The 26,980-nt window shown below is 38.2% G+C and overlaps 1 protein-coding gene across 10 annotated transcripts in view; it reads right to left on the bottom strand.

The window, feature by feature from the left end:
- The window catches only part of LOC114306578 (alpha-mannosidase), a 35,298-nt gene extending 9,747 nt beyond the window's left edge, over window positions 1-25,551 (bottom strand). For 3 of the 10 annotated variants that reach the window (XR_014362574.1, XR_014362575.1, XM_082917029.1), the window contains exons 1-5: window positions 25,425-25,546; window positions 25,134-25,217; window positions 24,414-24,483; window positions 24,199-24,256; window positions 10,072-10,191 (exon numbers count right to left, since the gene is read on the bottom strand). Coding sequence is in view for 1 of the 10 variants with exons in the window: in XM_082917029.1 (XP_082773155.1) it covers window positions 10,072-10,191; window positions 24,199-24,219 (141 nt within the window). In the remaining 9 variants the exon portion in view is untranslated. Of the gene's footprint in view, window positions 1-999; window positions 1,864-1,949; window positions 2,373-2,450; window positions 2,837-9,579; window positions 9,838-10,071; window positions 10,192-10,742; window positions 10,972-20,115; window positions 21,821-24,198; window positions 24,257-24,413; window positions 24,484-25,133; window positions 25,218-25,424 lie in introns of those variants that run through there. The other 7 variants (XR_014362579.1, XR_014362580.1, XR_014362576.1 and 4 more) reach the window with 7 other exon arrangements.
- Between the last annotated feature and the right edge of the window lie 1,429 nt (window positions 25,552-26,980).

The following is a 26,980-nucleotide window of genomic DNA, read 5'->3' as shown; positions in this document are numbered from 1 at the left end:
TTTAGGATTAGTCTTATTAATTCTACCCCTTATTATGCATAAGCAAATGGTCAAGCTAAATCATCTAACAAGTCCTTGTAAAAAGGAATACAAAGAGTTGTGGAAAACAATCCCAGGGATTGGCATAACTTATTGTTAGATGTGTTGTGGGCTTATAGAATTTCTCCAATGTCAAGTACAGAGATTACTCCTTATGCTTTAATATATGGACATGATACAGTGTTGACTGTGGAGATTAACATTAAGTCCTTGAGGGTGAAGTCCCAAGACCAATTAACATGTTCTTGGAAGTAGAAAATACAGATGAAGCTAGAATATTGGCATTAAATAGTATTCTTTTCCAAAAGAAGAAGGTAGCCAAAAGCTATAATAAGAAGCACATTAGCTTTGATGAAGGTGATTTGGTGTGAAAAACAATACTTCCGATAAGAAGTAAAGCTATAAATTTGGCAAATGGTCACCTAACTGAAAAGTATCATATCAAGTTCATAGAGTTTTGCCTGGAAAAGCATACCATCTGAGAAATCTTAATGGCTATGTACATCCCAAGAAAATCAATGGCAAGTATTTGAAGCCTTATTATTCAACTGTGTGGGAAACACAAGAACTGTAAGAAATGCTAAGTAAGAATAGTAAAAGAGCATGGAACACTTGGATAAATAATGAGGATTTCATTTCACAAAGATTTAAGTACATGTAGCCATAAATTAGCCCAAAAATCATTACAGTGTTTTAGTTGTTCCCTTACAATTGATTCTCTACTCCTAAGGGATGGGAACAATTGAATGACTATAATCATGTCCTGCCTTCTGTCAACCAGTCCTTGGTTAGTAATTTGGAGCTTTTTGGCATTTCGATCCAAGGCTAGATTGACTGCGGCTAGCTCCTCTTCCAGTTGTGCTTTCTTCTCTAAGAGTTGGATTCGAAACTGGGAGGCATAGAAATGTTGTCCCTTTAATTCAAACACTTTAGCATGTATATGGGAGACAAACTCCTTACCTTTTAGCAATTTCTCTTCTGTAGCTTTGGCCATCTGGTAGATATTGACATGACAATCTAAGGTGGATGCTGCTTGGGATAAGTGACTTGAAAAGGCCATGTTGGATTGCTCGAATACTTTGCAGCACTAAAGGAAACCATTTTTAATAATAGGCTTTTGTAAGGCTTCAAATGGAATCCTTGAGAATGATTGCAGTAAGTCTAAGCAAGCATCCAAATCCACCCGAGGCAAAAAAGCTTCAGTAGTAGTTGAGGAGCTCTCAATAAGTTCCAAAAGAAAGTCTGCAAGGACCAATGACTCAATCTCACTGCTTGGTGCTCAAACTCGTGAAGATATGCCAAATAAGCTGGCCAGTTGAGCCTCGATGATGTCCATCTCATCCTCTGACATTGGTAATATAGAAGAGTCGCTGATTGAAGGAAAAGATGGAAACTTGAGGATAGGAGAAGAAGTGGAGTTGTCCCTAGCAGTGTCTATTGTCCTGGCCGCCAGTAGGTCAAGAGAAGAGGGACTAGAGCTGGACTGTGGGAAAGGAATTAGTGAGCCACCAGTGCCTTCCTTGCTAGTACTGATCACCACTAAAGATGAAATGGCAACTGGAATTCTCTCAGGTGGTAAAGGGGCAGCCAAGACTACAGGAGGGGTAGAATGGGATGAGATGAAAAATAGATGGGACAAATATGAAATTAAGCCTAGGCATAAAGAAGGAGGGATGTTGTGTTTCAAATAGGAAGGCATGGGGAGTATAGAGCTGGGAAGTAGAAGCATCATCTAAATGGGCATACTCATTGGCGTTTCAGTATAAGCCTTCCTTGTTCCTTTTGAGGCTGAGGAAGCCAATGTCGAAGAAGGAATGACTGCTGCTGCATATCAGAAAATAGAGAGAAAATGTTAACTTTTTGTTAAACCCTGGAAAGGAAAATTATCAAAGGGAATTAAAAGAAATTACTAGCTTCAGAGGTTGTAGTGGTGTTGGTTGGAGAACTGCGAAGGGAGCAATGCTCAACAATTTGTTTCTTCCTTGCAGCCTCCCTTTGTAGTACATCAACAACAGCAACCTCATCCCTTAGTATTTGCTACTGCCTTCTCTTTTCAAACCTCTGAAATACAATAATTTCTTTGGAGTGCTCTTCTTCCACTGCCATGGCAGCCACCTTATGAGTAAGATCACCAATGAGATCAGAAAGAGAGATTGTCATTTTCTTCTTTCTTTTCAATGGTGTCTCTTTTTCCTTCTCTGCTTCTTTCTCTTCCAGGTGAGCCTCAAGTTCTTCAAGGTCAAGCAGAAGTTTTCTTTTCTTTTGTTGTTGTTGCTTGCCCTTAAGAATGTTCAAAGCTTGAGCTCTCTACGGAGAGTCATCCTGTGGAACTCCTGCGATAAAAATAGAAATTATAAACAAATGACCAAGGCATTATAAAAGAAATAGAAAGGGGAAGCAAGAATGCATACCTTTCTTCGAAGCAGCCCTAGTGATCCTAAGAGGAGGTAATGAAGCAGCATGAGTAGGAGCTGGGATGATAGAGGTAGTGGAGACAGTAACAGTGGTCCCAGTCTCTTTGGGCTTGGCTTGAGAGGGCACATTTAGCCCTACTAGCAGATCTTTAGGAGGTATTGCCAGGTGCACCTCCATATTGGCTGTCCACCAACTTTGAAATCTTCTTAAAGCTGTGCCATGTGGGATAAAGGGGATGAATTTAAACTTGCTCGCCTCTTGTAATAGTTTAAATGTTGCTTCCTCCAATTTGGTTTTGGGCACCTTCAGGTCTCTGACTGTGAGATTGGTATTGGAGAGGCTACAGAGAGGAATATGAATTTCTTGAGTAAGCTCGAATGGCCTGGCAAATTGGGAAGGACAGTAAACTTCAAACATACACTTATAGACTCCAGAATTCAAAATACCAATAAAGAGCTCCCTTGGCAACAAAATAGAGGCCCATATGTCTTTGTGCAGCGAATTGGAACATTACCTATCAGCCAAAAATGTCCTTAGTTAAGTTGGTCCTGTGTTGCTTTCGAAGGGACAAAAGAAAGTGCTTGTTTGGTGCAGCTTAAAAGCTGCTTATTTCAGCTTTCAGCTTAATTTAAGCTATTTTGATGTATTTGGTTTAGCTTAACAATGCAGCTTATAGCTTTTTGTAAGTCAGAAATCAGCTTATTCTTTGAGTGGGGCAGGAGATGCTTAATTTATAAGTCAGAAATCAACTTATGTTCATAGTTATAAGCTATAAGCTATTAAGGCATAAGCTATAAGCACTTTCCCACAGCTCTACCAAACAGGGCCAAAGAAGTGGAGAATTGGAAGTTGATGGAAGAAAGTCAAATAATAGGCAAAACTAGAGGGGTATAGGGAAATCCTGGCAAATTTCTCTCTGTAAGTGGTGGGTTCTTGCACCAAAAATTTCCAGCACTAGGAGTGTAGACCAGTGAAGTATGCAAAGAGCTAGAGCTATAATACCCAGAGGGGGCCTCTTTGGTTAACATACAGAGATTTCTCACAAAATTAGAAACAGGCCCTATAAACATGGCCTAAAACGTAAGGAGCCAAGGCTATCATCTTCTTCGAAGCAAGAGCCTTGGCAAGTGGGGCAAACTCAGGCATAATCTGTTGAGATAATATACAGAAGAGAAACTTGCATAACTAATATAGAATGAAAGAAAAGAACTCTCGGTCACCTACAGAACCTACCTTCTTGTTCTCAAATTTTACAAAATCGTTGAAAGAAGAGTTTAAGGGTGGAATGGTGAAATTGACTGGAAGGTCTGGATAACCAGGTGTAAAGGGAGCACCAAGTGGTGAGAGCCCTAAGAGATGGTAAATATCGAGAACGGTGGAGGCCATCATACCACACCGAAACTGGAAAAAATTGAAAGCCGATTTCCAAAAACAAAGGGCTGTAGGAATCAAGAAAAGATCTTTAGGAATAATAAACCTGGAGAGACGTAGCACATCAAGGATTTGCAAGTCCCATCCTCTAGCAGACACAACCCTGTCATACCATTCCTCCCATTCAACCCTCAATGTGGGTCAGCAACGGTGGGGTCGGTTCATCCTCCAACTTCCCCAATCAAGCCCCCCTTCATAGAAGAGGTAGTGATCCTTTAGACAGGGATATAAAGCAAGAAGTTGAGCTAAGGCTTCTTCCTGAAGATAGGTCCCAAGACGTATTCCTGTTGTTCACTATGACGAGGAATAAAGAGGCGACCATCTATGGCACTCGGTTCACCAGCTCTGAACTTGGCTATCTCTTCGTCAATACACCTCTTTAAAGCCACAGATGGGCTCACACGCTCAACGACTAGCACTTTTAGGGAGGATGACAAAGAAAGTGCACAAAAGAGCAAAGAGTTGTAGTCAAGAGCAATAGGAGTGAAAGCAATATAAGTGAAAGGGTTTGTTTTTTGGACAAGTGAGTAGGTTAAAAATGCGAGAAGAAGGGGTTTTAAACTTTTCTGTCCCAAGTACCCAATTAGCCTAACGGGTCAAGTAAACCCAAAATAAATTATTTGACGGGCTTTTGACTCATATGGAATTAAAACTTTATCTTTAGAACACAAGGGGTCCCAAGCCACAGTCTCTTTCAAGAGTAAGTTTGGTAGGAAAATTTATTTCAAAGACTTAGCTTGGCTTCGAAACCTTGTGGTTGGCTTCGAAGCCATTTTATGGCTTAAACAAAATTATATTTAAGGTTTGTTTTCTTTGAAGGCTTTATAAGCATACTCCTAGATTATCTTTGCAAGGTAATGTCCTCGAAAGAGTCTCTAAAATGCTTATCTTGTTTAGAGTTGTGAATTCTGAAATAAGTAAGCACTTCGAAGCAAGTCAATTAGAAACTGTGATTTATATATGATAGGTTAATTAGATGATTAGAGCATGAAAACCCTAAGTCAAATATGGATGCTCCTATGAGAAAATCTATGCTTCGAAGCACTTAAAGCCAAGCATCAAAGCAAGTTGGTTGCTTCAAAGCTATTATTCACAGATTACATAGACAGAGTAAGGCATAAAGCCATAATTGCCATGCAATCGATCATGCAATTGGAATATAAAACCAGATTATGACAGATGATATTTGAAGAGCTCAGTTTTATTGATATGCAATATTTACATTAGGAACACCTACTTGGTTACATTCTCAATTTCACAAAAGTAAGAAATGGATAAAGTCACAAGATCATGGAACTTTGTCCAGCAAAATTCAATAAATACATACTCTTTTCCTAACCTATCTTCTATCCTATCTAAATTTGGTTTATCTAGCTGATGAGCCCTTAGGTGGAAGAAGACTTGCTGGGCCTTCATTTCGAATTCTGTTTGTCTAAGAGTCTTTTCCATTTCATCCATTTCTCCTTCGCTAGGTGCATCACCCATAATGACATCTTCCCCGTACCCTGAATCTTGGTTCTTAAAGTTTTCATATTCCTCAATAAGATTCTTTGCTCAGTACTGAATTTGAATGAGCAGCGGAGGTATTCTCTATTAACTCACTGGTAATAGAAGCATTTGGGTGCCAGTTGAGTAGAAGATGAAGTTGATCCAAGAACGTATAAAGCTTTGCTTGGGTTCACAGGATTGAGGATGTGGCTTCGAGAGACAATATCACAGGACCATAATAAGTTCTTGTAAGGAATGTCGTTTCAAAGGACCTCAAAGGATGAATGGGAGAAATCAGCAAGCAGAGTTTGGGCTCTATATTATTGGTAACGAGGAGGAACTAAAGATTGGTAGGAAGCAAAATGCTGGCTCTTGAAAAGGGTGAGTTTCAGTTCTTCAATCCAGTTAGAATTGATGGGCAGGGAAAAAGCAGTTGGGTCCCCTCCAAATGAAGGTGGGAACTCAGGCCGGTTCACACATTCTAGCCAATCAGAAGAGCAAAGTTTTTCTTTTTTGGCTAAGAATGCAAGACTGATGCCTAAGGCTTCAAAAGGGAATGGAGTCCTTCGCACTATTTTTGACAGTAAGGTGGAAGTATACCATGCTGAAAGCAAGTTGTCTTCAAGACTGCAAAGACGGTTAAAGGGAACGTATGGATATACTACAGAACTACGCATGGAGGGATGAATTGCAGTGGGATCATCAAATTTGGGAAATCAATGGTGTATGCGTTCCCCTTGTTTGAGGTTGAGTGGGTATGGGCCAAGCATCCCATCCCAACCAATATTTTTAGAAGATGAAGCAACTTCGTCTCAGGTAGAGAGTTTTGGAGCAGATGAATAGCTTCCAAGGTCCATTTGTGAAAATGTTTGGTCCAGAGGTTCGTATGGTGCAAAAGCTTCCATAACTTGTATGAATGGGGGCGGATAAATGTGGCCAATAAATGCATGAACATTCTTTCGAAGGCGGTCATCATTGACAAATGCCGCCTCGTATGCTCGATCAATGTAAGAGAAGGTTGGATTGGCCATTAGAGATGTATTGGTCTCATCGTATTCGCAAATAGTATAGGGAATGGTCAAAGCATGGAGAAGGATTTAATGAAGTTCTTCATTTTCTAAGAAGACAGTTATACTTCAGCTAAGTCCATGCACGTCCTAGGATGTGGACAAAGTGCACTGGTCCACTAATATCACCAAGTATTAAGTATATTAGTACAGGAGGTAGTGTTGGCTATATATTTTGTATAGGCCAATTGCAGCTCAGCACGTGGCACATAAAGGGCAATTTTGGGGGTTAATTTAAGTCTCCAATCAACAACAGGCACGTGGCAGCTCATATGGATAATGGTGGGTCTGCGTTGCAGGGAAACAGCTAGAAGACGAGAGATGACGTGGCTTAACGGTTACTCATAAATTTGAATTCAAAATCAGGAGGAAAGCCTAACTGCAAGAATGGCGTAGTAGGACTGACTGCAAGAGAGCATGATCAAGAATCATGGGAGGACATTTCAACAGTTGGAAACCCACTTCGACGGTTACCCTTAACAAGTATAAATACCAGAAAAGACACCAAATTGAAAGACCCAGACTCAGATCCAGAAACTAGTTTATCTACTTTATATTTCTTTTCCAATTTTATGTATTCAGTTCTTTGCATTTCCAGCACTTCAATTCCAGTACCGCACTTCATTTTCTAGGATTAGTTTTTTCAGTAGTTTGTTGCTGTGAACCTCGTCGAGGCTGGGTCATTATAACTTCATTGTAAGTTTTTATTTGCTTAATGAAATTCGTTTTCTGAATTGTATTTACTTGTTATTATTCACAACTTTCCCTTAAACAAGCCACCAGTAAAAGTCCTCTTCATTGAGGCTGAAAAAACTTCAACACAATCGCTTGTTAATTGGTTGGCAATTATAAATTCTATAAGGACTTATTGATCCTTGCTAACACGCTTAAAATTATATAATTAACCTTCGAAAGCCAAAAAAGCCAACACATTCATTTTTAATCTATACTATTTGTCTCACTTCAACTTTCATTAGCAAAATGTGGCGTGTCAAGAAAAGTTCACCCAATTTAAAAAATTTATAATAGTGTCATCATTTTGAATTGTAATCTATATTTCAATATCAACATCAAAGTATAGTGTGTCAAGAAAACTCCACCCAATCTAATAGATCAAAAAGTCTCTGGCCGAGGTGATACCAAGATGGTTTGGATAGGACTAAAACAATTTTAACTGGAAAAACTAGCTTATTTTGATTAATGGATTCAAACTATCAGTCCACTACGACCACTGATTTTTAATTCATTCATTCAAAGGAGGCGGTTAGAACACAAAACCAAACAGATAAGAAAGAGCCTTCGCAACCGCTTAAGCAACAAGTAGCGTTTGGATCCTATGACCTTTGCAGTTTTTCTAGAGTTTCGTTTTAATTAAGGCCACAAAAAAAAAAAAAAACCCGCACACACAACACACGCAAAAATTTAAATCTACAAGGAACAAAGATGGACACAAAGGAAGACCAAGAAGAAATCAACCAGTGGCGGATATATGAAGAGTCTGGGAGCACATGCCCCCCCCCCTAATTTTGCAATTTTTTTCTTTGTTTGTTTTGTACATAAGGAAAATAATTAACAAATAAAAAATTTATGTAGAAATAACATTTAAAATAATTTCTTAATGTCATTTTTAAAATTTCAAAAATAATGGTGATTGTTTTGATTGAAAATAAAGAAAGCATAAAAAATCACATTATTATACCATATATCGATAATGATCTGCTATTACTATTCTTTGTATATTATTATATATAATCTATCATAAGACATAAAGTCATTTGTATTACCTATAATACATTAGTTGGTTACAAGTAACATCATATTTTTAGTTATGATATTTTACATGATCAATTGTAAAATATATATATATTAAAACTCTTATGTTAAATGTTTAAGATTTTGTGTTTAATATTAATCAATTTTTTTTTTAATCTATTTGATTATAAGAAGAAAAAAATTTGATGTTGTAATTAATAAGTACCCCCTCTAAACAATTTTTCTGGCTCTGCCATTGGTCTACATGTGATTCTTACAACACGTGAGAAAGGTTAAAAGCTAACATTTTAACTTTTTTTGACTTTATTTTTTTTTTTTTTTTTTGAAAAAATGTGCAAAAAAGTAAAGTGATGATATGACTTAAAAAAACTAAAAAGTCAATAAGTTGGCTTTTAACTTAGTTTCCAAAATTATATATAAGCGGTGAAGAACATGTATGTAAAAAATTCAGTTGATCTAACATAAGTAATCACATGATCAAATCACATATGTATTTCAACACATGGACGGTCTATTCTTAAGAACATGTTGATTGTATAAATAAAAATAGTCTAATAGTATGACAAATTGATATTGGATCAATTTATTTTTTGCATGAATAATTTTCTTTGTTAGTTCCATAAGATGAGCGGATTAGATTACCGACGTGAATCAAAGTCAGTCAAATAATAGATCAATTTCAGCATAAAGTCAACTTTAACCACTACAAGAAATTGCAAATTTGGCGACTAAATTTTTAGTTGCCAAAAATTATTTTTTAGTCGTTGAATGTAATTCCCCAACTGAATTTGGTACATGATATTGTTTTTGACAAAGAAAAAAACATTTCGAAAACTCTTACACCCTATTTGGTTTCATTTTAAAAACCTGTTTTCTGAATTTTTATCTGAAAAAACATAAATTGTATGAAAGCAATTAACAAGAAAAATGATAATTTCAAATTTTCAAATATTATTTCAACCCCAAGAAAAAGAAAGTGATATGAAATTGATGAGTGCTTTTTCCTTTTTTCCTTTTCTTTTTTCTCCAAACTAGTTTCTAGTTTTTTTAAAAATTAAAAAAAAAATCTAAAAAGTAAAACCTAATAGAGTGTTTTAGTATTTTCAAAATCTCACCAGAACAATCACAAAAGTTAATAAATAAACAAAAAAAAAAAAGAAAAAAAGAAAAGCATAATCCAAATATTATTCAACATGATTTCAAAACCTAGCCACAACAATCACAGAAAATACCTAAAATATTGAGAGAACCAAATTCTACTACAAAAGAATATAACTATTTTTTATAATACAATAAGCTCATCAAAGAAAAAAAAATATTGAAAATCACAAATTGGGGAGCAAGAGAAAAGGGGAATGCGAGTGAGTGTGTTAGTGGCTAATGGTGGAAACGGTGGTGGCTGAGAGCAACAGCAACATTGTGCAGGAAAAAAAATGCTAGGGTTCACAAATTAGGGGTGGGAGAGGGCAGAAAGAGAGAGAGACCTGTTAGGATTCAGAAACTAGGGGCTAGTGAGAGAGAGACAGGCAAGAGGAACACCTGGTGGATGAGAGCTTCGGAGATTGGTTGGGGCAAGGAACTCTTGCGTGCATGGTAGAGAGGAAAGAGGGAGACCCATGTGCAACTGGTAAAAGGAATCGATTAGAAATTAGGGCTAAATCACTAAATCTCATCTACCACACCAATAATTAGTTCAAAAAACCCTAAATCAATAACACAAATCAAAACCCATTTACTCATTTCACATAAATCAAAATCCTACAGCATAAAAAAATAAAATAACTCTAGAGCTAGAGTGAATTGGGGAAAAGGGGAGAGAGAATGAGAAAGAGAGAGAGGGATAGAGAGAAATAAAAACCTGAATGTCGATGGGAGGCAAGACAATGGTGAGCGGAAGTGGCGATGTGATTATGTGCGACGGTGGAAGATAAGCGGCGGTGGTCATCTGCGATGGTGAGCAACGGTGGTTCTTGATTCTCTGTGTAAAAGAGAGAGAGCAAGAGAGATTAAAAAAAAAAAAAACTTGGTTGTGAAGGACTAAAGAGATTGATAGGAAAAAAAAAAAAGGAACAAAAATTTTGGCGGCAATTTTTCCACTATTTTTTTATACACATTTGCACAATTTGCCGACTATTTAGTCACTGTTTTTATCAACTAAAATGTTTTACTCGAAAAATGTTAATGGAAGTGTTTGGGAAGTTATTATTTTAGTAGGTTTTTTTAGTTTTTGATTATTTTAGGAGGTTAAAATTTTTGTGTTTAGGAAGATAGTTGATTTTTTTGTAGTTAGATGTGATGTTTGTGAGAGAAAAAGTGAAATAATTTTGGATTTGATGTGGCATTTTGTCTGAATTTGTTTTTTTTTTTTTTTTTTAACCAATTTTGTCTTTTAGTATTTTTTTGGCAAAAAAAACAAAAAAAAAAACCACTTCCCAAACACCACCAATATATGGCGACTAAAATTCTTTAGTAGCCAAAATATGAACTAAAACCAACCAAATTATATTCTAGTCGCCAAAAGTCACATACCGACTCATTGGGGATGCGAGTTCTACACTAAGCACCTTGCAAGCGTATCAGTTTGTGAGCAGCAAGACAAGCAGGGTAGATCCCAATCACATCTTCTGGGTTGGTCCTTGGGCTTAATTCACGGGGTATGCAGTACCACTCGTGGAGCTGGTTTCTCGGGAGGATGACAAACACCCAATCTGTGACAATAGTGACCAAATTTTGGGTTGTTGAAGATTAAATTTACCTCCTGCAAATTATGCTAATTATTTGGCGACGAAAATATTATGTAGTCAGGAAAAATTAATATGTCGCATCTAAAAAAATATTTAGTAGCCTAAATTTTAAACTAATACCGACCAAAAGTTTTTTTTGTCGCCTATTGTGAAACTTTTGGCGACTAAATGTGTTTTAGTCGGTAAAAAGTAATATACCCCAACTAAAAATATTTAGTAGCCTAAAACCTAAATTAACGCCAACCAAACATTTTTTTTAGTCACCTACTGTGGAACTTTTGGCGACTAAATTGTTTTTAGTTGGCAAATTTAGTCGCAAAAAGTTTAATTTGTTGTAGTGAGCAAATATGCACTTGATAAAATTTATGCATAAAACTCTATAAATATGATATGATAATTTTATGTTTATAAATAAAATTATTTTATGAATTTTATATTTTAAAGTAAAAAGTTTATATTGAAACTATATCATTTTATATGAAAATTTTTACTACATGAAATTTCACTTTTGGCAACTAAAATTTTAGTCGCCAAAAGCCTTGTTTTTAGTCGCCAATTGCTTTTGGCAACTAATATATTTGGTTGCCCGTTTGGTCGCTAACAGTTTGTCGGGGAAACAATCGGCCACTAAACTTTTTTTGGTAGCCAAAAGTGACCTATTGGCGACTAAAACTTTAGTTGTCATATATTTTTAAAAAATAATTAAATATATATACTTTTTACTTTTAATGACTAAATTATTTAATAGCCAATTGATCATGTATGTTTGGCGACTAACTATTTGATAGCTAAAAGTTTCACTTTTTGAGAATTGGCGACTAAAAATTTAGTTACCAAAAGTTTCTTTTTTACAATTGGCGACTAAAAGTTTAGTAGCCAAAAGTCAACCTGTGATATTTGTTTAGTCCCCAAAAAGTCTCGTTTAGTTTTTATAATTTCTTCTGTAATATTTTTTACACCACCTATAACCTATGCATATACAAAATTATTCATCCATTCATTCAATTCTCAACCATTCAATAAAAATATTTTTCCACAACCTGTAGCATTCAATTTTCAACCATATACAAAACTTAACTATTAACCGTACATATCAAAGAAAATAAGAATCCATAAATAAGAGTCCAAATTTAAAAAAAAAATTTTAAAAAAAATCTTAATAACAACACATATCAGGTGTACATGTTTTCCATAAACAAAAATATAATGTAAATTGCGCCCATGCAAACATCATCAATCTTATAGCGATCCCGGGTTTACCCTTGTTGTACAGTAATCTGGACATGTGTCCGTGGATGTTGGTAGTTGTTTATTATCTTGTTTACATCCTTTTTACTTCGTATTTGAGTTATAGGATGTGTTGGGCGGATTTGTTTCAGGTTGGTTGAGTTTAGAAACCAAAACTAGTTGCCCAGATTTTTGGCCTGTCCGCTCGAGCGGAGGTGTTTGCGCTCGAGCGGGGAATACACCCATCCAGTATTTGTTGTGCAGTGTTGTATGCTCGAGCGTGGAGTTGGCCACTCGAGCGTAGATGTGTGAGTGGCCGCTCGAGCGTAGGGTAGGGAGCTCGAGCGGAGGCCTGGTTCTGCAAAAGTGCTGGGCGAGTGCATTCTGCGCTCGAGCGGGAGGTTGGCCGCTCGAGCGGAAATCAGTGAGTGGACGCTCGAGCGGGGTGTTTTACGCTCGAGCGGAGACCTGGGTTAAAGTCCCGAATTTGTGACTCTTCAAATCACTTTTTCACTTTCTCTTCTCTCTCCTACTTTTCCAAAAAACACCATTGTTGAGCCTCTCACTCTAGATACTACCTTCTCTCTAGGTTTTGATCTAGTAGGAGTGATTTGCTCGCCTTTGGCCTTTACAAAAAAGTTGTTGATCGTCGAGGGCTTCATTTTAATCTGAAAATTTCGGGTTTTGGAGCACGTTGGGTTTTGTCTTCTTCTCCTTTGGGGCTCCGAATTTAAGGTAGGGATATCCTACTCCTCTCTATGGATTTTGTCTTTAAATTTTAGTATTTTGAGATGTTGGGGTTGGTTTGGTAGTTTTGTGAAAGTTAGGGGCTTTTGTGTAAATTTACAAAAGTTGGAGTTTTATTCATAATAAACCTAGATGCATGTTTGGCATGGAGAAATGGAATAATTGTTGAATCATTGATGAAAATGGGACCTAAGGGTTAAAATGGTAATTATGGATAATGACCTAATTACATTGTTTGATTAATTGGGATAATTAATTGTGAGGAATGAGGAATGAGGAAATGAAATGTTGATTGAATATCCATTGTGCATTTATTTTCTGTTTAGAAATAACTGCTTGGGGCTATCGGTGGAGGATAGTCGTGATTGTTGTAGACAATGCATGATGATTAGGCAAACAGAAACTAATCAATGGAACGTGTCATAGAAGTTGACGATTGATAGAATACATTAATTGTATGTATTGTGTGATTGTATATAGAACCAATGTGTTTGTATACGTTATGTGTAGAGGAGGAGATGGGGGATGTACTCCGCGGTTTAGGGGAAGATGGGGGATGTACCTCTAAACCGGATAGCGTTGGGAGAAGATAGGGGATGAACTCCGTAGATAGAGCTCATATGCTTATCTAGAAAAGTGAAGATAGAGCTTATATGCTTATCTTTGAGAAGTGTGGATATTGTTGTTATACATATCTGTTGTAGAATGTGGATATAGCTTATATGCTTATCTGTGGATATTGTTGTTATACATATCTGTTGTAGAATGTGGATATAGCTTATATGCTTATCTGTGGATATTGTGGTTATACATATCTGTTGAGAATGTGGGTAGTGCTCATATGCCTATCCGTTGAAAAAGGGAAAATGAAAGGAAACTTGGACTCAAAAGTTGTGTGACATAAATATATGATTTATGTGAATGTATCAGTGTTGGCCATCTATCAATTGCTAATATTTTAGTCATTGTTCATGGTTGGTTTAGTATATTTCTACTGGGCTGTGGCTCACCCTATATGGGAATATCATTTCAGGTACAGGAAGCATGCCACCTCCAAGGACATAGCTTGGGAGGCTAGAGGCGGACATAATGTTGTCGTTTTACTTTTGATGTATTACATGTAAATTCAAGCCAAGGGCTTAAGGTGTATGAGTTAGTACTCTTTTTGTTGTAACCAAGTGTTAACTTGGAAAGCTGTAAGCCCGTAGGGCATTTGCTTTTATTGATAACATGTAATACTTATGTAATGGAACTTTCATGAAATGAATGAATGTGGAACTTTGTTTATTAACGCTTGTCTTATTTAATGGGTTTAATGTTATTATTTTGAGGGCGTTACAACTTGGTATCAGAGCGTACCGGGTTCGAATACTTTGGGTACGTGGGAAGTGATTAGGATCACAATGGGTTTGTCTCGCTTGATAGAGACTTTGATGTAGTATCATATGCTATGTGCTTATTTGATAACATGTTTATGTGGCTATGTGGGTATGGAATTTAATTTCTAGGATGTTGATTGGATCCTTGGGTTTCTGTGAGTCTTGTTGGAAAAGCACTTGATCAATGCTGTTTCTAACCGGAACTCTAGTAATGCCTCGGGACTATCATTATCCGGAAATGAAATTCGTAAGTGCTTATGTGTTTATGTGCTTACGTGGAGTGAATTACAATTGTCCATGCATTAGGACGTGAGTGTTTAGTTTCGGCACATTTATGAATGTGCTAATGTTCTGTGTTACCTTTATTAGGATGTCAGGACGAGGAAGAGGTGCTAGGCGTGGTAGACCCGCGAGGCGGGAATTACCGTTACCGGGTGAGATTCCGGCAGTGCAGGAGGGAGTTGGTCAGGCCAACGTGGTCGAGCCAGTGGGTCAGCAGGCCATGGGTGCCTTGGCCAGAGAGATAGCAGGAGCTTTGGGTATTCTTAGAGCTGGGAATCAGGCAGCTGAGGCAGGGCCTTCTTTCTTGAAGAGAGAGTTTTTCCGGTCTAATCCGGATGAGTTTGTCGGGGATCCGAAGGAGCCACTGAAGGCTGATGAGTGGCTAGAGCAAATGAGTAAGACGTTCGAGATGCTTGGCATCGAGGACGGAGCACTGAAAGTGACCTTGGCATCCTTCCAGCTGAAGGGAGATGCGGGTCAGTGGTGGAAGTACGAGAAAGCTCGTGTTGGTGGTACTTGGGAGGCATTTGTGAATGCTTTTCAGGAAAGGTTTTTGTCTGCAGCAGCTAGAGAGAAGCTGAGGGATCAGTTTAGCCGGCTTTATCAGCAGGGCTTGTCAGTGGCCGAGTTTGAGGCTACCTTTACCAGTCTGTCCAGGTTTGCACCGGAACTGGTGGCGTCTGAGGAACGCCGTTGCTATGAGTTTGAGCGGAAGTTGAGGCGGGGCCTCAAGTTGAGAATTGGTGGGTCTTACATTCGGGAGTATAGACACTTAGTGGACGCTGCAGCTCATATGGAGCTCATGATGCAGGAGGAGGATGAGGGGCAGAGAGGCTCCAAGAGGAGCCAAGATAGCCAGGGTGATGGCAGGAGGCAGAGGGGTTCTAACCCTCAGCAGTCGCAGGGTGGTGTTGCTAGATCGACCTTTCCAGTGCCCAGTGCAGGCTCGGGGAGAGGCAATCAGGGGGATTTTACTTGTTACAAGTGTGGCCAGCTGGGTCACAAGGTTTCTGTTTGCCCGCTGAAGGGTGGGGGTCAGAGAGCTGCTTCTTCTTCAGCTAGACCGCAGAGTCAGAGTTTGGGCAGGGGGCAGCCCTTATCTTGTTATCAGTGTGGACAACCTGGGCACCTGAAGAGGTTTTGCCCACAGTTGACTGCCACTTCGGGGGCGTCTGGTTCTCGGCAGACGCAGGGTTTTCAGCCAGCTCAGTCTGTGCAGGCCTCGAGGGCCAATCCGGGAGCTTCGTCATCCCAGTCTGTGCAGCAGTCTTTTGCTCCGAGAGGTGAGCAGGTAGACCAGGGGCCTACGGGGCGCGTGTATGCTGTTACCGCGCCGGATTTAGTACCAGCTCCATCAGTAGTGAGAGGTACTTTTCTGTTTTGCAACTCGGTTGCTAATGTGTTGATAGACACGGGTGCATCTCATTCTTTTGTATCTGCTGCATTTGCATCTATTTTGGAATTGGAGTTAGCACTGTTGGCATCTCCTATTTGTGTGGTATCGCCTTTGGGTGGTGAGTTGATCCTGAAACAGGGTGTTAGAGGATGTGATATAGAAGTTGCCGATTATAGGCTTGCTTTTCCGTTTGTTGTCATGCCCATGAAGGGTTTTGATGTTGTTTTGGGTATGGACTAGTTATCGTCATACCGGGCTGTTATTGATTGCTACCGCCAGAGGGTCACGTTATGTACCTTGAGCGGGGAGTGGTTCCATTTCTTGGGAGACCGGGTTGGTAGTGTTTTGCCACCGGGGTATGATTCGCGAAAGCGAAGTGAGCTTAGTGGTCTACTTGCTAGCTTTGAGAGTAGTGAGTGTGATAAGACCCAGATTGTGTTACCGAGGGTGGTTTGTGAGTATTCAGATGTCTTTCCCGAAGATCTTGTTAGTTTACCACCTCACCGAGAGATAGAGTTCTCTATTGATTTAGTGCCTGGTACGGCGCCGATTTCTATGGCACCTTACCGTTTTGCTCCAGCAGAGTTGGTTGAGTTGAAAGTTCAGCTCCAGGAATTACTCGATAAGGGCTTTGTTCGCCCTAGTGTTTCGCCGTGGAGAGCACCGGCCCTCTTTGTGAAAAAAAAAAGATGGGGCCTTGAGATTGTGTATTGACTACCGGAAGTTGAATCGGGCTACGGTTAAGAATAAGTACCCTATGCCCCGTATAGATGATTTGTTTGACCAGTTGAAGGGTTCCCGTTGTTTCTCTAAGATAGACTTGAGATCGGGTTACCACCAGTTGAGGGTCAGGGAGGAGGATATTCCGAAAACGGCATTCCGTACGCGGTATGGCCATTATGAGTTTCTGGTGATGCCATTTGGGCTTACCAATGCACCGGCAGTCTTTATGGACTTGATGAACCGGATTTTCCGGGAGTTCTTAGACCGATTTGTGGTCGTCTTCGTGGACGACATTCTTATCTATTCGCCTTCAGAGGTGGAGCACGAGGAACACTTGAGAGTGGTGCTTGAGTTACTTAGAGCCCATAGGCTGTATGCCAAGTTTGGGAAGTGTGAGTTCTGGCTGAGGGAAGTCAAATTCTTAGGCCACGTGGTATCCGGGGAAGGGGTGTCTGTTGATACATCCAAGGTTGAGGCAGTGCAAGATTGGGCACAGCCTAAGAGTGTGTTTGAGATCCGCAGTTTTCTGGGTTTGGCTGGGTATTACCGTCGGTTTGTGAAAGATTTCTCCAGGCTAGCGTCACCGTTGACTAGATTGACTCGGAAGGGAGTCAAGTATGTGTGGAGTGAGACTTGTGAAAAGTCGTTCCAAGAGCTGAAAGTTAGATTGACCACCGCTCCGGTGTTGATTATTCCAGAGAGAGGGTTGGGTTATGCGGTTTATTGTGATGCCTCACGAGAGGGTTTGGGTTGTGTGTTGATGCAGGAGGGGAAAGTGGTAGCTTATGGCTCACGTCAGTTGAAAATACACGAGAAGAATTACCCTACACACGACCTAGAGTTAGCAGCAGTGATCTTTGCCTTGAAAATCTGGAGGCACTACCTTTATGGTGAGAGGTTCGAGGTGTTCTCGGACCACAAGAGTTTGAAGTATCTGTTTACATAGAGAGACTTGAATTTGAGGCAGAGGAGGTGGATGGAGTTCATCGAGGATTATGATTTTGAGTTGCACTATCATCCGGGAAAGGCCAATGTTGTGGCCGATGCCCTTAGTAGGAAACCCATTAGTGATGTAGCTAATATAGCCATCCGGGAATGGGAGATGTTGGGGGCACTTGGTGAGTTTGATTTGCTACTGGGCGAATCTGTTGAGGCTGCGGCCTTGTTTTCTGTTGTTGCGCAGCCTACACTTGTGATTAGAGTGTTAGAGGCACAGAGAGGTGACCTTGAGGTAGAATCCCTCCGAGAGAAGATCTCCAGTGGGAAAGTTGAGAAGGGTTTGACGGTGTATCCCGACCAGAGTGTGAGATACCGAGACCGTTTGTTTGTACCGGAGTCTTGCCGCGAGGAAGTACTCCGAGAGTTTCATCATTCGCGCCTTGCGGTGCATCCGGGAGGTACTAAGATGTATCAGGATTTGGGTCGCCAGTTTTGGTGGCGAGGTATGAAGCGAGATGTGGCGGTTTTCGTATCAAAGTGCCTTACTTGTCAGCAAGTGAAGGCCGAACATCAGAGGCCAGCGGGTTTGTTGCAACCCTTGCCTATTGCCGAGTGGAAGTGGGAACATGTCACTATGGACTTCGTTGTAGGTCTTCCGAGGACTCAGCGGGGTAGTGATGCTATTTGGGTGGTTGTAGACCGGTTGACTAAGTCGGCGCACTTTATTCCTATGCGCGTGAGAGATTCGGTGGATCATCTTGCCGATTTGTATATTCGGGATGTAGTGAGATTGCACGGGGTCCCAGTGACGATCGTCTCAGATAGAGATCCTCGTTTTACTGCTAGGTTGTGGCAGAGTTTGCAGAGTGCCTTGGGCACTAAGTTGACCTTTAGTACGGCCTATCATCCTCAGACTGATGGGCAGTCCGAGCGTACTATTCAGATCCTCGAGGATATACTTCGGGGTTGTGTCCTGGACTTCGGTGGGACGTGGGAGAGGCACTTACCCTTGGTAGAGTTTGCCTACAACAACAGTTTTCAATCTAGTATCGGTATGGCACCGTTTGAGGCCTTGTATGGCCGACCGTGTAGGTCTCCAGTTTGTTGGGCCGAGGTGGGTGATGCACCTTTGTTGGGTCCGGAGTTGGTTAGGGAGACGACGGAGAAAGTTGAGCTTATCCGTAGGAGGCTTGTTACAGCCCAGAGTCGACAAAAGAGTTATGCCGACCGTAGAAGGAGGCCTTTAGCGTTTGAGGTAGGTGATCATGTCTTTCTGAAGATATCACCTAGGCGAGGTTTGATGAGGTTTGGGAAGAGTGGGAAGTTATCCCCTCGGTTTATTGGTCCTTTCGAGATCCTTGAGAGGATTGGCGAGGTTGCTTATCGGTTAGCCTTACCGTCGCAGTTGTCTGGAGTACATGACGTGTTTTATGTGAGTATGCTTCGGAAGTATGAGCCAGATCCATCACATGTGTTGGATTGGACTGATTTAGAGGTAGATGAGGATGCCTCGTATGACGAGAGACCGGTTCGGGTCTTGGATAGGCGGGAGCAGGTCCTGCGTGGCAAGACCATTCCTTTGGTGAAAGTCTTGTGGAAACATCACGGAGTGGAGGAGGCCACTTGGGAACGTGAGTTGGAAGTCCGCGAGAAATATCTGGACTTGTTTGTTGATTTGTAATCTTGTATTTAAATTTTGCACTATTGTTGAACTTAAGAGCTTTCATATATGTCTTAAGTTGTGAAACATTGAAAATGTTTTGGTTTATTGGAAGTATGTTTTGGAACTTGCCTCATATGGAAGTTGAATGTGACACTATATGTGTTGAATATATTGTTGAAATTGGAAGGATAATGCGTAATGTTAATGCATGTTGAAAGTACATATGTTGTTTACATATTGTGAGGTGTCTCTTGTTAGAGAGATGGGATGACCGGTAATGGGTCGAAATGTTGAATGTTAAAGTGTAACATTGTTTAAAATGAAGAAAAACTTGTTTTTGAAAACTTGTGCTTAATTTCGGGGACGAAATTCTTTAAGGGGGGGAGGTTATAGCGATCCCGGGTTTACCCTTGTTGTACAATAATCTGGACATGTGTCCGTGGATGTTGGTAGTTGTTTATTATCTTGTTTACATCCTTTTTACTTCGTATTTGAGTTATAGGATGTGTTGGGCGGATTTGTTTCAGGTTGGTTGAGTTTAGAAACCAAAACTAGTTGCCCAGATTTTTGGCCTGTCCGCTCGAGCGGAGGTGTTTGCGCTCGAGCGGGGAATACACCCATCCAGTATTTGTTGTGCAGTGTTGTATGCTCGAGCGTGGAGTTGGCCACTCGAGCGTAGATGTGTGAGTGGCCGCTCGAGCGTAGGGTAGGGAGCTCGAGCGGAGGCCTGGTTCTGCAAAAGTGCTGGGCGAGTGCATTCTGCGCTCGAGCGGGAGGTTGGCCGCTCGAGCGGAAATCAGTGAGTGGACGCTCGAGCGGGGTGTTTTACGCTCGAGCGGAGACCTGGGTTAAAGTCCCGAATTTGTGACTCTTCAAATCACTTTTTCACTTTCTCTTCTCTCTCCTACTTTTCCAAAAAACACCATTGTTGAGCCTCTCACTCTAGATACTACCTTCTCTCTAGGTTTTGATCTAGTAGGAGTGATTTGCTCGCCTTTGGCCTTTACAAAAAAGTTGTTGATCGTCGAGGGCTTCATTTTAATCTGAAAATTTCGGGTTTTGGAGCACGTTGGGTTTTGTCTTCTTCTCCTTTGGGGCTCCGAATTTAAGGTAGGGATATCCTACTCCTCTCTATGGATTTTGTCTTTAAATTTTAGTATTTTGAGATGTTGGGGTTGGTTTGGTAGTTTTGTGAAAGTTAGGGGCTTTTGTGTAAATTTACAAAAGTTGGAGTTTTATTCATAATAAACCTAGATGCATGTTTGGCATGGAGAAATGGAATAATTGTTGAATCATTGATGAAAATGGGACCTAAGGGTTAAAATGGTAATTATGGATAATGACCTAATTACATTGTTTGATTAATTGGGATAATTAATTGTGAGGAATGAGGAATGAGGAAATGAAATGTTGATTGAATATCCATTGTGCATTTATTTTCTGTTTAGAAATAACTGCTTGGGGCTATCGGTGGAGGATAGTCGTGATTGTTGTAGACAATGCATGATGATTAGGCAAACAGAAACTAATCAATGGAACGTGTCATAGAAGTTGACGATTGATAGAATACATTAATTGTATGTATTGTGTGATTGTATATAGAACCAATGTGTTTGTATACGTTATGTGTAGAGGAGGAGATGGGGGATGTACTCCGCGGTTTAGGGGAAGATGGGGGATGTACCTCTAAACCGGATAGCGTTGGGAGAAGATAGGGGATGAACTCCGTAGATAGAGCTCATATGCTTATCTAGAAAAGTGAAGATAGAGCTTATATGCTTATCTTTGAGAAGTGTGGATATTGTTGTTATACATATCTGTTGTAGAATGTGGATATAGCTTATATGCTTATCTGTGGATATTGTTGTTATACATATCTGTTGTAGAATGTGGATATAGCTTATATGCTTATCTGTGGATATTGTGGTTATACATATCTGTTGAGAATGTGGGTAGTGCTCATATGCCTATCCGTTGAAAAAGGGAAAATGAAAGGAAACTTGGACTCAAAAGTTGTGTGACATAAATATATGATTTATGTGAATGTATCAGTGTTGGCCATCTATCAATTGCTAATATTTTAGTCATTGTTCATGGTTGGTTTAGTATATTTCTACTGGGCTGTGGCTCACCCTATATGGGAATATCATTTCAGGTACAGGAAGCATGCCACCTCCAAGGACATAGCTTGGGAGGCTAGAGGCGGACATAATGTTGTCGTTTTACTTTTGATGTATTACATGTAAATTCAAGCCAAGGGCTTAAGGTGTATGAGTTAGTACTCTTTTTGTTGTAACCAAGTGTTAACTTGGAAAGCTGTAAGCCCGTAGGGCATTTGCTTTTATTGATAACATGTAATACTTATGTAATGGAACTTTCATGAAATGAATGAATGTGGAACTTTGTTTATTAACGCTTGTCTTATTTAATGGGTTTAATGTTATTATTTTGAGGGCGTTACAAATCTGGCCTAAAAACATCACTGTATCCATGCCAACATCATCAATCTGTAACAAAAACACAATATCCATTAATATTTTATTGAATAACATTGCATTTAGAATTATAAAAAAAACAAAAACAAAAACAAAAAGACAAAAAAAAAACATAGAACTTGAAATTTATTATCTTTCTATATTTTATGATCAAAGAAATTTATTATCTTTTTATGGTTTGGAGGCTATAATTAAAATTCAAATGTAATTAATCTTTTCAAACGAATTATTGGCTCAATTCAAATGTATAACCTTTAGGAATTGACACATTTATATGTTTCCTTTTCCTAATTAGAAATTGACAGATTGTAGTTTACTTAACAAGTGATTTGAGCTAATGGATGTAAGAAATCAGATAGCTAACTTGTTCAAGATGAATAGCTGAACAAGTATTATAACTAATATAGCAAAGCAAAATGAGGAAAAACCATTGAGGTAACTAATAAAAAATGCAGAGCTTGATTTTTGTTTAAACAGAATATGGTTCAATTTATTTAACAAGTAATTTAGCTTATGGAAACGGAAAAATTAGATGACTAACTCAATTGAATTTAGATGAATAACACAATGAATATATCAATTGATATAGCAAGACTAAATAAAGAAAAATCAATAAATGATTCCTTTTAGCTTTACTGAATGTTTATCAAAGATTTCAACTAAAATAGGCAAATAATGATTTAGGAGGATATAACAAACAATATCAGTTATATAGCAACAAATATACCAACTAATGAAAATGCAATGAATGAACCACAACAAATGGAGAAGAAATTCAAATGTATAACCTTAAGGAATTGACACATTTATATGTTTCCTTTTCCTAATTAGAAATTGACAGATTGTAGTTTACTTAACATGTTTTCCGAACCGATCCGCCGTATTTTGGACGGATGCGTGATGACGAGCGGATGGTTGCGGATTGATTTTCTCCAATCTGTCAATTTGGCGGACGGATGGCGGATTTGAGGTTCCTTTGGCAGCAACCGAACTGCCAAACCGCGAGCACCCTTAGTAATTTATAAGACTTTGTGTTTTCAATTTGTTTAAATATTTTGTTTGTGTTTTCAATTGAAGAAGAGTTCAAATATTCTGTTGAAAAAAAGTTTTCAACTTGAATATATTTTTTGAATTAAAAAAATTAACGTATTATTTATCTATATTTTTTGGTTTTTAAATCTAACTCTAAAAGTAATAAATAGAAAATATGATATATGCTGGTTGGTTTTTGTTTTCAAAAACATATATAAATGTAACAATATAGACACATACAATCTCTACTATTGCTCTGTTCATGGTTTTAGTGGTTTGAATTGTTTCTATATTTTAAGGACCACAGATTGTAATACTTTATGTGGATGAGGCATGCTGTGATTGTAATATGTAGATGAGGAATGCAGTGATTGTGATATTCTAAAGTTTCAAACTTTCTCTCTTTGGATGAGACATGTAGTAATTGTAATACTTTTTTAAGTCATTGACCGTAATATTTTATTTTATTTTTTTTTTTGAGGAAGTGCACAAGTTGAACTATGTTAAAAATTTATAAAATTTCAAACCGCCAAACCGATTCGCATCCATCCGCCAAACCGCCAATCCACTCAATCCACATCTGTCGGATTGGCGGACGGATGCGGATTGGAGATTCCGTGGCCGCAACCGACCCGCGCCCACCCCTAGGTTAAAACAAATTGTTGTAATAGCTTCAATTTCCTTATCAGAGATTTTTTGGTAGCCATTTTTATACAGATCATGAGAGAAGAAATTCCTTAATTATCACATAGACGGGAGATAGAGTTGAGTACTGGATGGATCAATGAACAAGCAACAAATAATCTCCTTTATACATCAGTGTTTTTTTCTTATTAATTGCATAATAATGACTAAACAACGGAAATCCCAATCTTCAAAGACAAAGTTAATAGAAAAGATAACAGAGGATAAATACTTGTAACAAGTCTTAGATATCATTAATATTCAAGTCCATGAACATGGTCAGAAAGACCATAAAACCTGCAAAATGATCTAGTAACAAAAAGTAGTAGATTTCTTTTTCTTTTTATTGTAATTTCTGTGTAATAAGGTGCGAATGGATTTTTGTCCAACTAATAATATTAAAACATAATTGAAAAGAATATTATACACACATATATACCCAGATATATGCTTTGCATATTGTTCATAAGGTATTACATCTAGACACCTCATGCTCTCACAGGTTGGCTCATAAAATTAGATTATAATATATGATGATGAACATAAGGACTTCAGCGACACAATCCTCCATATAGAATCTAAAGTCTAAACACCCAATATCACAAAAAACAAAAAAACAAAAAAGAAAAAGAAAAAGAAAGAAAGCGAAAAAAAAAAAAAAATCCACAAAGTACCTGATATGTCAAAGCTGTCATTTTCAGAAACCTTAAGAAAGGTTGCCAGGCAAATAAACTGTCGTAGGGGAAAAAAAGTTTTAATAGAAATTAAAATTATGAAGTTGGAGATGAGAAATATATCCATCGAAATAGAGAAAATTAGATGTAAATCAGAGATACAAAAAAGAATCAAATGAAAGGCCAAGTGGCAACGTGAAATTGCATCAACGAACCTTCACTAATGTTGTTCCAAGATAAACAACAACAGCTTTAACAAAAGTACCAAGGGTATCATACTCCAATCTGCACACAAATACTTATTAATGCAAATGCAATTCATACAATGATAGCAGGTAAACTACACAAGAATTAATGCACAAACACAAATTAATAGCCACAAAATAATTTATTTCACTGGATATAATACATGAGGAATATTTTAGAAGAAGAAAAAAAAATCCACAATCAAAATTATAAGCACATAGAAGTTGCAGCATAGTTAAATATAGCAACAATTCATGTTAGCAAATAATCACTAATGTTAACAATTAATATATATTTGAAATAGATCATAATACTTCTACATATGAGAGTTGACACATTGAGAGCGAGGCCTATGTCTTATGAATTCAGACTTTCAGTGTTCCCTATTGCTTCACTTGTTAGGCCATTAAAATACCCATCACCATGTACCAAACTTGGTAATTTGCTCTAAACATATGTAATAGTAAGAAACATGAAACTTCAATAAAACCCAAAAATAATTACAGTAAAGCATAGATAAGTAGGGGCTTAGTAATTCTGAACCTCTAATGAAATGTGTGTTGCATCTAATAATTATGAAAACTAAGACGATTAAATTCTTCTTCTTTTATCAATCAGAGTGTCAACACATTTCAATTTCTTCAATTAAAGGCACCAGTGCAACTACATAATACAGCCAGAAATGTTACCTTGCTTCTAAGGATATCAAGATATTTGTCTTCAATATCTTGTGCAAATTCAAGGTTGATTTGCTTCACACGGTTATATCTCGACTGTGAAACACAACAATCAGAAATCAAACCACAACAACCAAACCCATTAAAGAAATCAACACAAAATTGAACTGAATCAAGAATATAAAACCCTAGAGCAACAATCAGAAAGGGGGAAATAGAGGAAGGGAGAGAGAGACATAGAGACATAGCTCAATTGAGAGAGAGAGAGAGAGAGAGAGAGAGAGAGAGAAAGAGAGAGAGAACCTGTGATCTGTGGCAGTGGCGATGGCAGCGGTGGCGGTGGCGATTTGCGGCGGTGGCGGTGATCTGTGGTCATGTGAAGTGGGGTGAGGTTTGGTGTGGTGAAGAAGAATAAACAGAGAACAAGGGTGAGTGTTAACCAAATATATATATATATATATATATTACACCATTAGCGACTAAACATTTTTAGTCACCAATTAATTTTATAAATCACTCTAAAATTTGAAATGTCTCCCTTCAAATATTTTAATTTTTGGGCAACTAAAATATTTTTGTGTCGCTGAAAATATGTTTTTGGCGATCAAATTTTTGGTTGCCAAAGATAAAAAATAATTTTTTATTTTACATTCGGTGACTAAACAGTTTTGATAGCCAAAACTCAATATACGGCGACTAAAATATTTTTTTGTCGCGGAATATATGTTTTTGGCGACTATACTTTTGGTCGTCAAAGATAAAAAATAAGTTTTATTTTACATTCTGCGTCTAAATGGTTTTAGTAGCCAAAACTCAATATATGGCGACTAAAATATTTTTTTTGTCACCAGTTCTGGTATTTTTAGCTGGCCTACAATCGGGCCTTGTGGGCTCCCGCTAAATTTCGGGTCCGACCGGGCCAGCCCATAGGCGAAAAATCTAGGCTTAGAGGTACTTGGGCATCGGCTGAGCTGGGGAGTCGTGCCTTGGGCCAGTGAACTAGGCCTAACTTTTATTTTTATTTTTTATTATTTTTTCACTAAAATAGCCTGTTTAAGACATTGGGCCTCGGGGGGCCTCAGGTAGGCCATGCCAAATGGGTTGGATTGGGCTTCAAAATAGAGGGCCCAAGTTCAGGAACTCGGGCTCGGGCCTGGTCGGGCCACAGGCAGACTTCGAGTGAGCCACAGGCTGGTAAGTCGATTTTATACCCCTATCAACCACTTCTCAATTTATCATGTAACTATTCTTTTTAATTTATCAATTTATTAATTATTTTCGATTATATTTTTGTGAGGAAGGTAATGCGTTTTTATTGATTTCTTTTTTCTTCTGCAAAAAAGTTTTGGGCAAAATTTATTTTATCTCCTCGTAGTTTGAGATGGGAGTATTTTACCCTCTATGATTCAAATATAGTCAAAAAGTCCCAATTTAATTTTGGACTAAAGTCCTACCATTAATTTCCCATTCAAACTAAAGAAACTGTATCACACATGCTATTATTCAGAGTTAGTTTGATTTTCTAAAAAAATAAATTAAAAATTAGCACAATAGAAAGATAATTTTACTCTCATCTTCTCCAAACCTCAAATTAGATTAAGATATTAGCTAAAATAAAATAAAATAAAAATATAAAATAATTAAAAGTTGAGAATTGATCTAAAATATAATTATATTAGAACTAGATAAAAAAAGGGTTAGAAATTACAATAAATAATTTAGGATTTAGAATATTAATTGTAATTTAACATATAATTACATTAAAATTAGATAAAATTAGTAATTACAATAAATAATTAAGAATTTATGATTGATTATGATTTAATTGAATTAATATTAGAAATTAAGTGTATAAGAGA

The sequence above is a fragment of the Camellia sinensis genome, chromosome 2 (assembly GCF_055761805.1).
Source record: "Camellia sinensis isolate YWXY chromosome 2, ASM5576180v1, whole genome shotgun sequence".
Lineage (NCBI taxonomy): Eukaryota > Viridiplantae > Streptophyta > Magnoliopsida > Ericales > Theaceae > Camellia > Camellia sinensis.
Note: the sequence above shows the minus strand (reverse complement) of the source record. Positions and strands in the feature narration are given on the sequence as shown.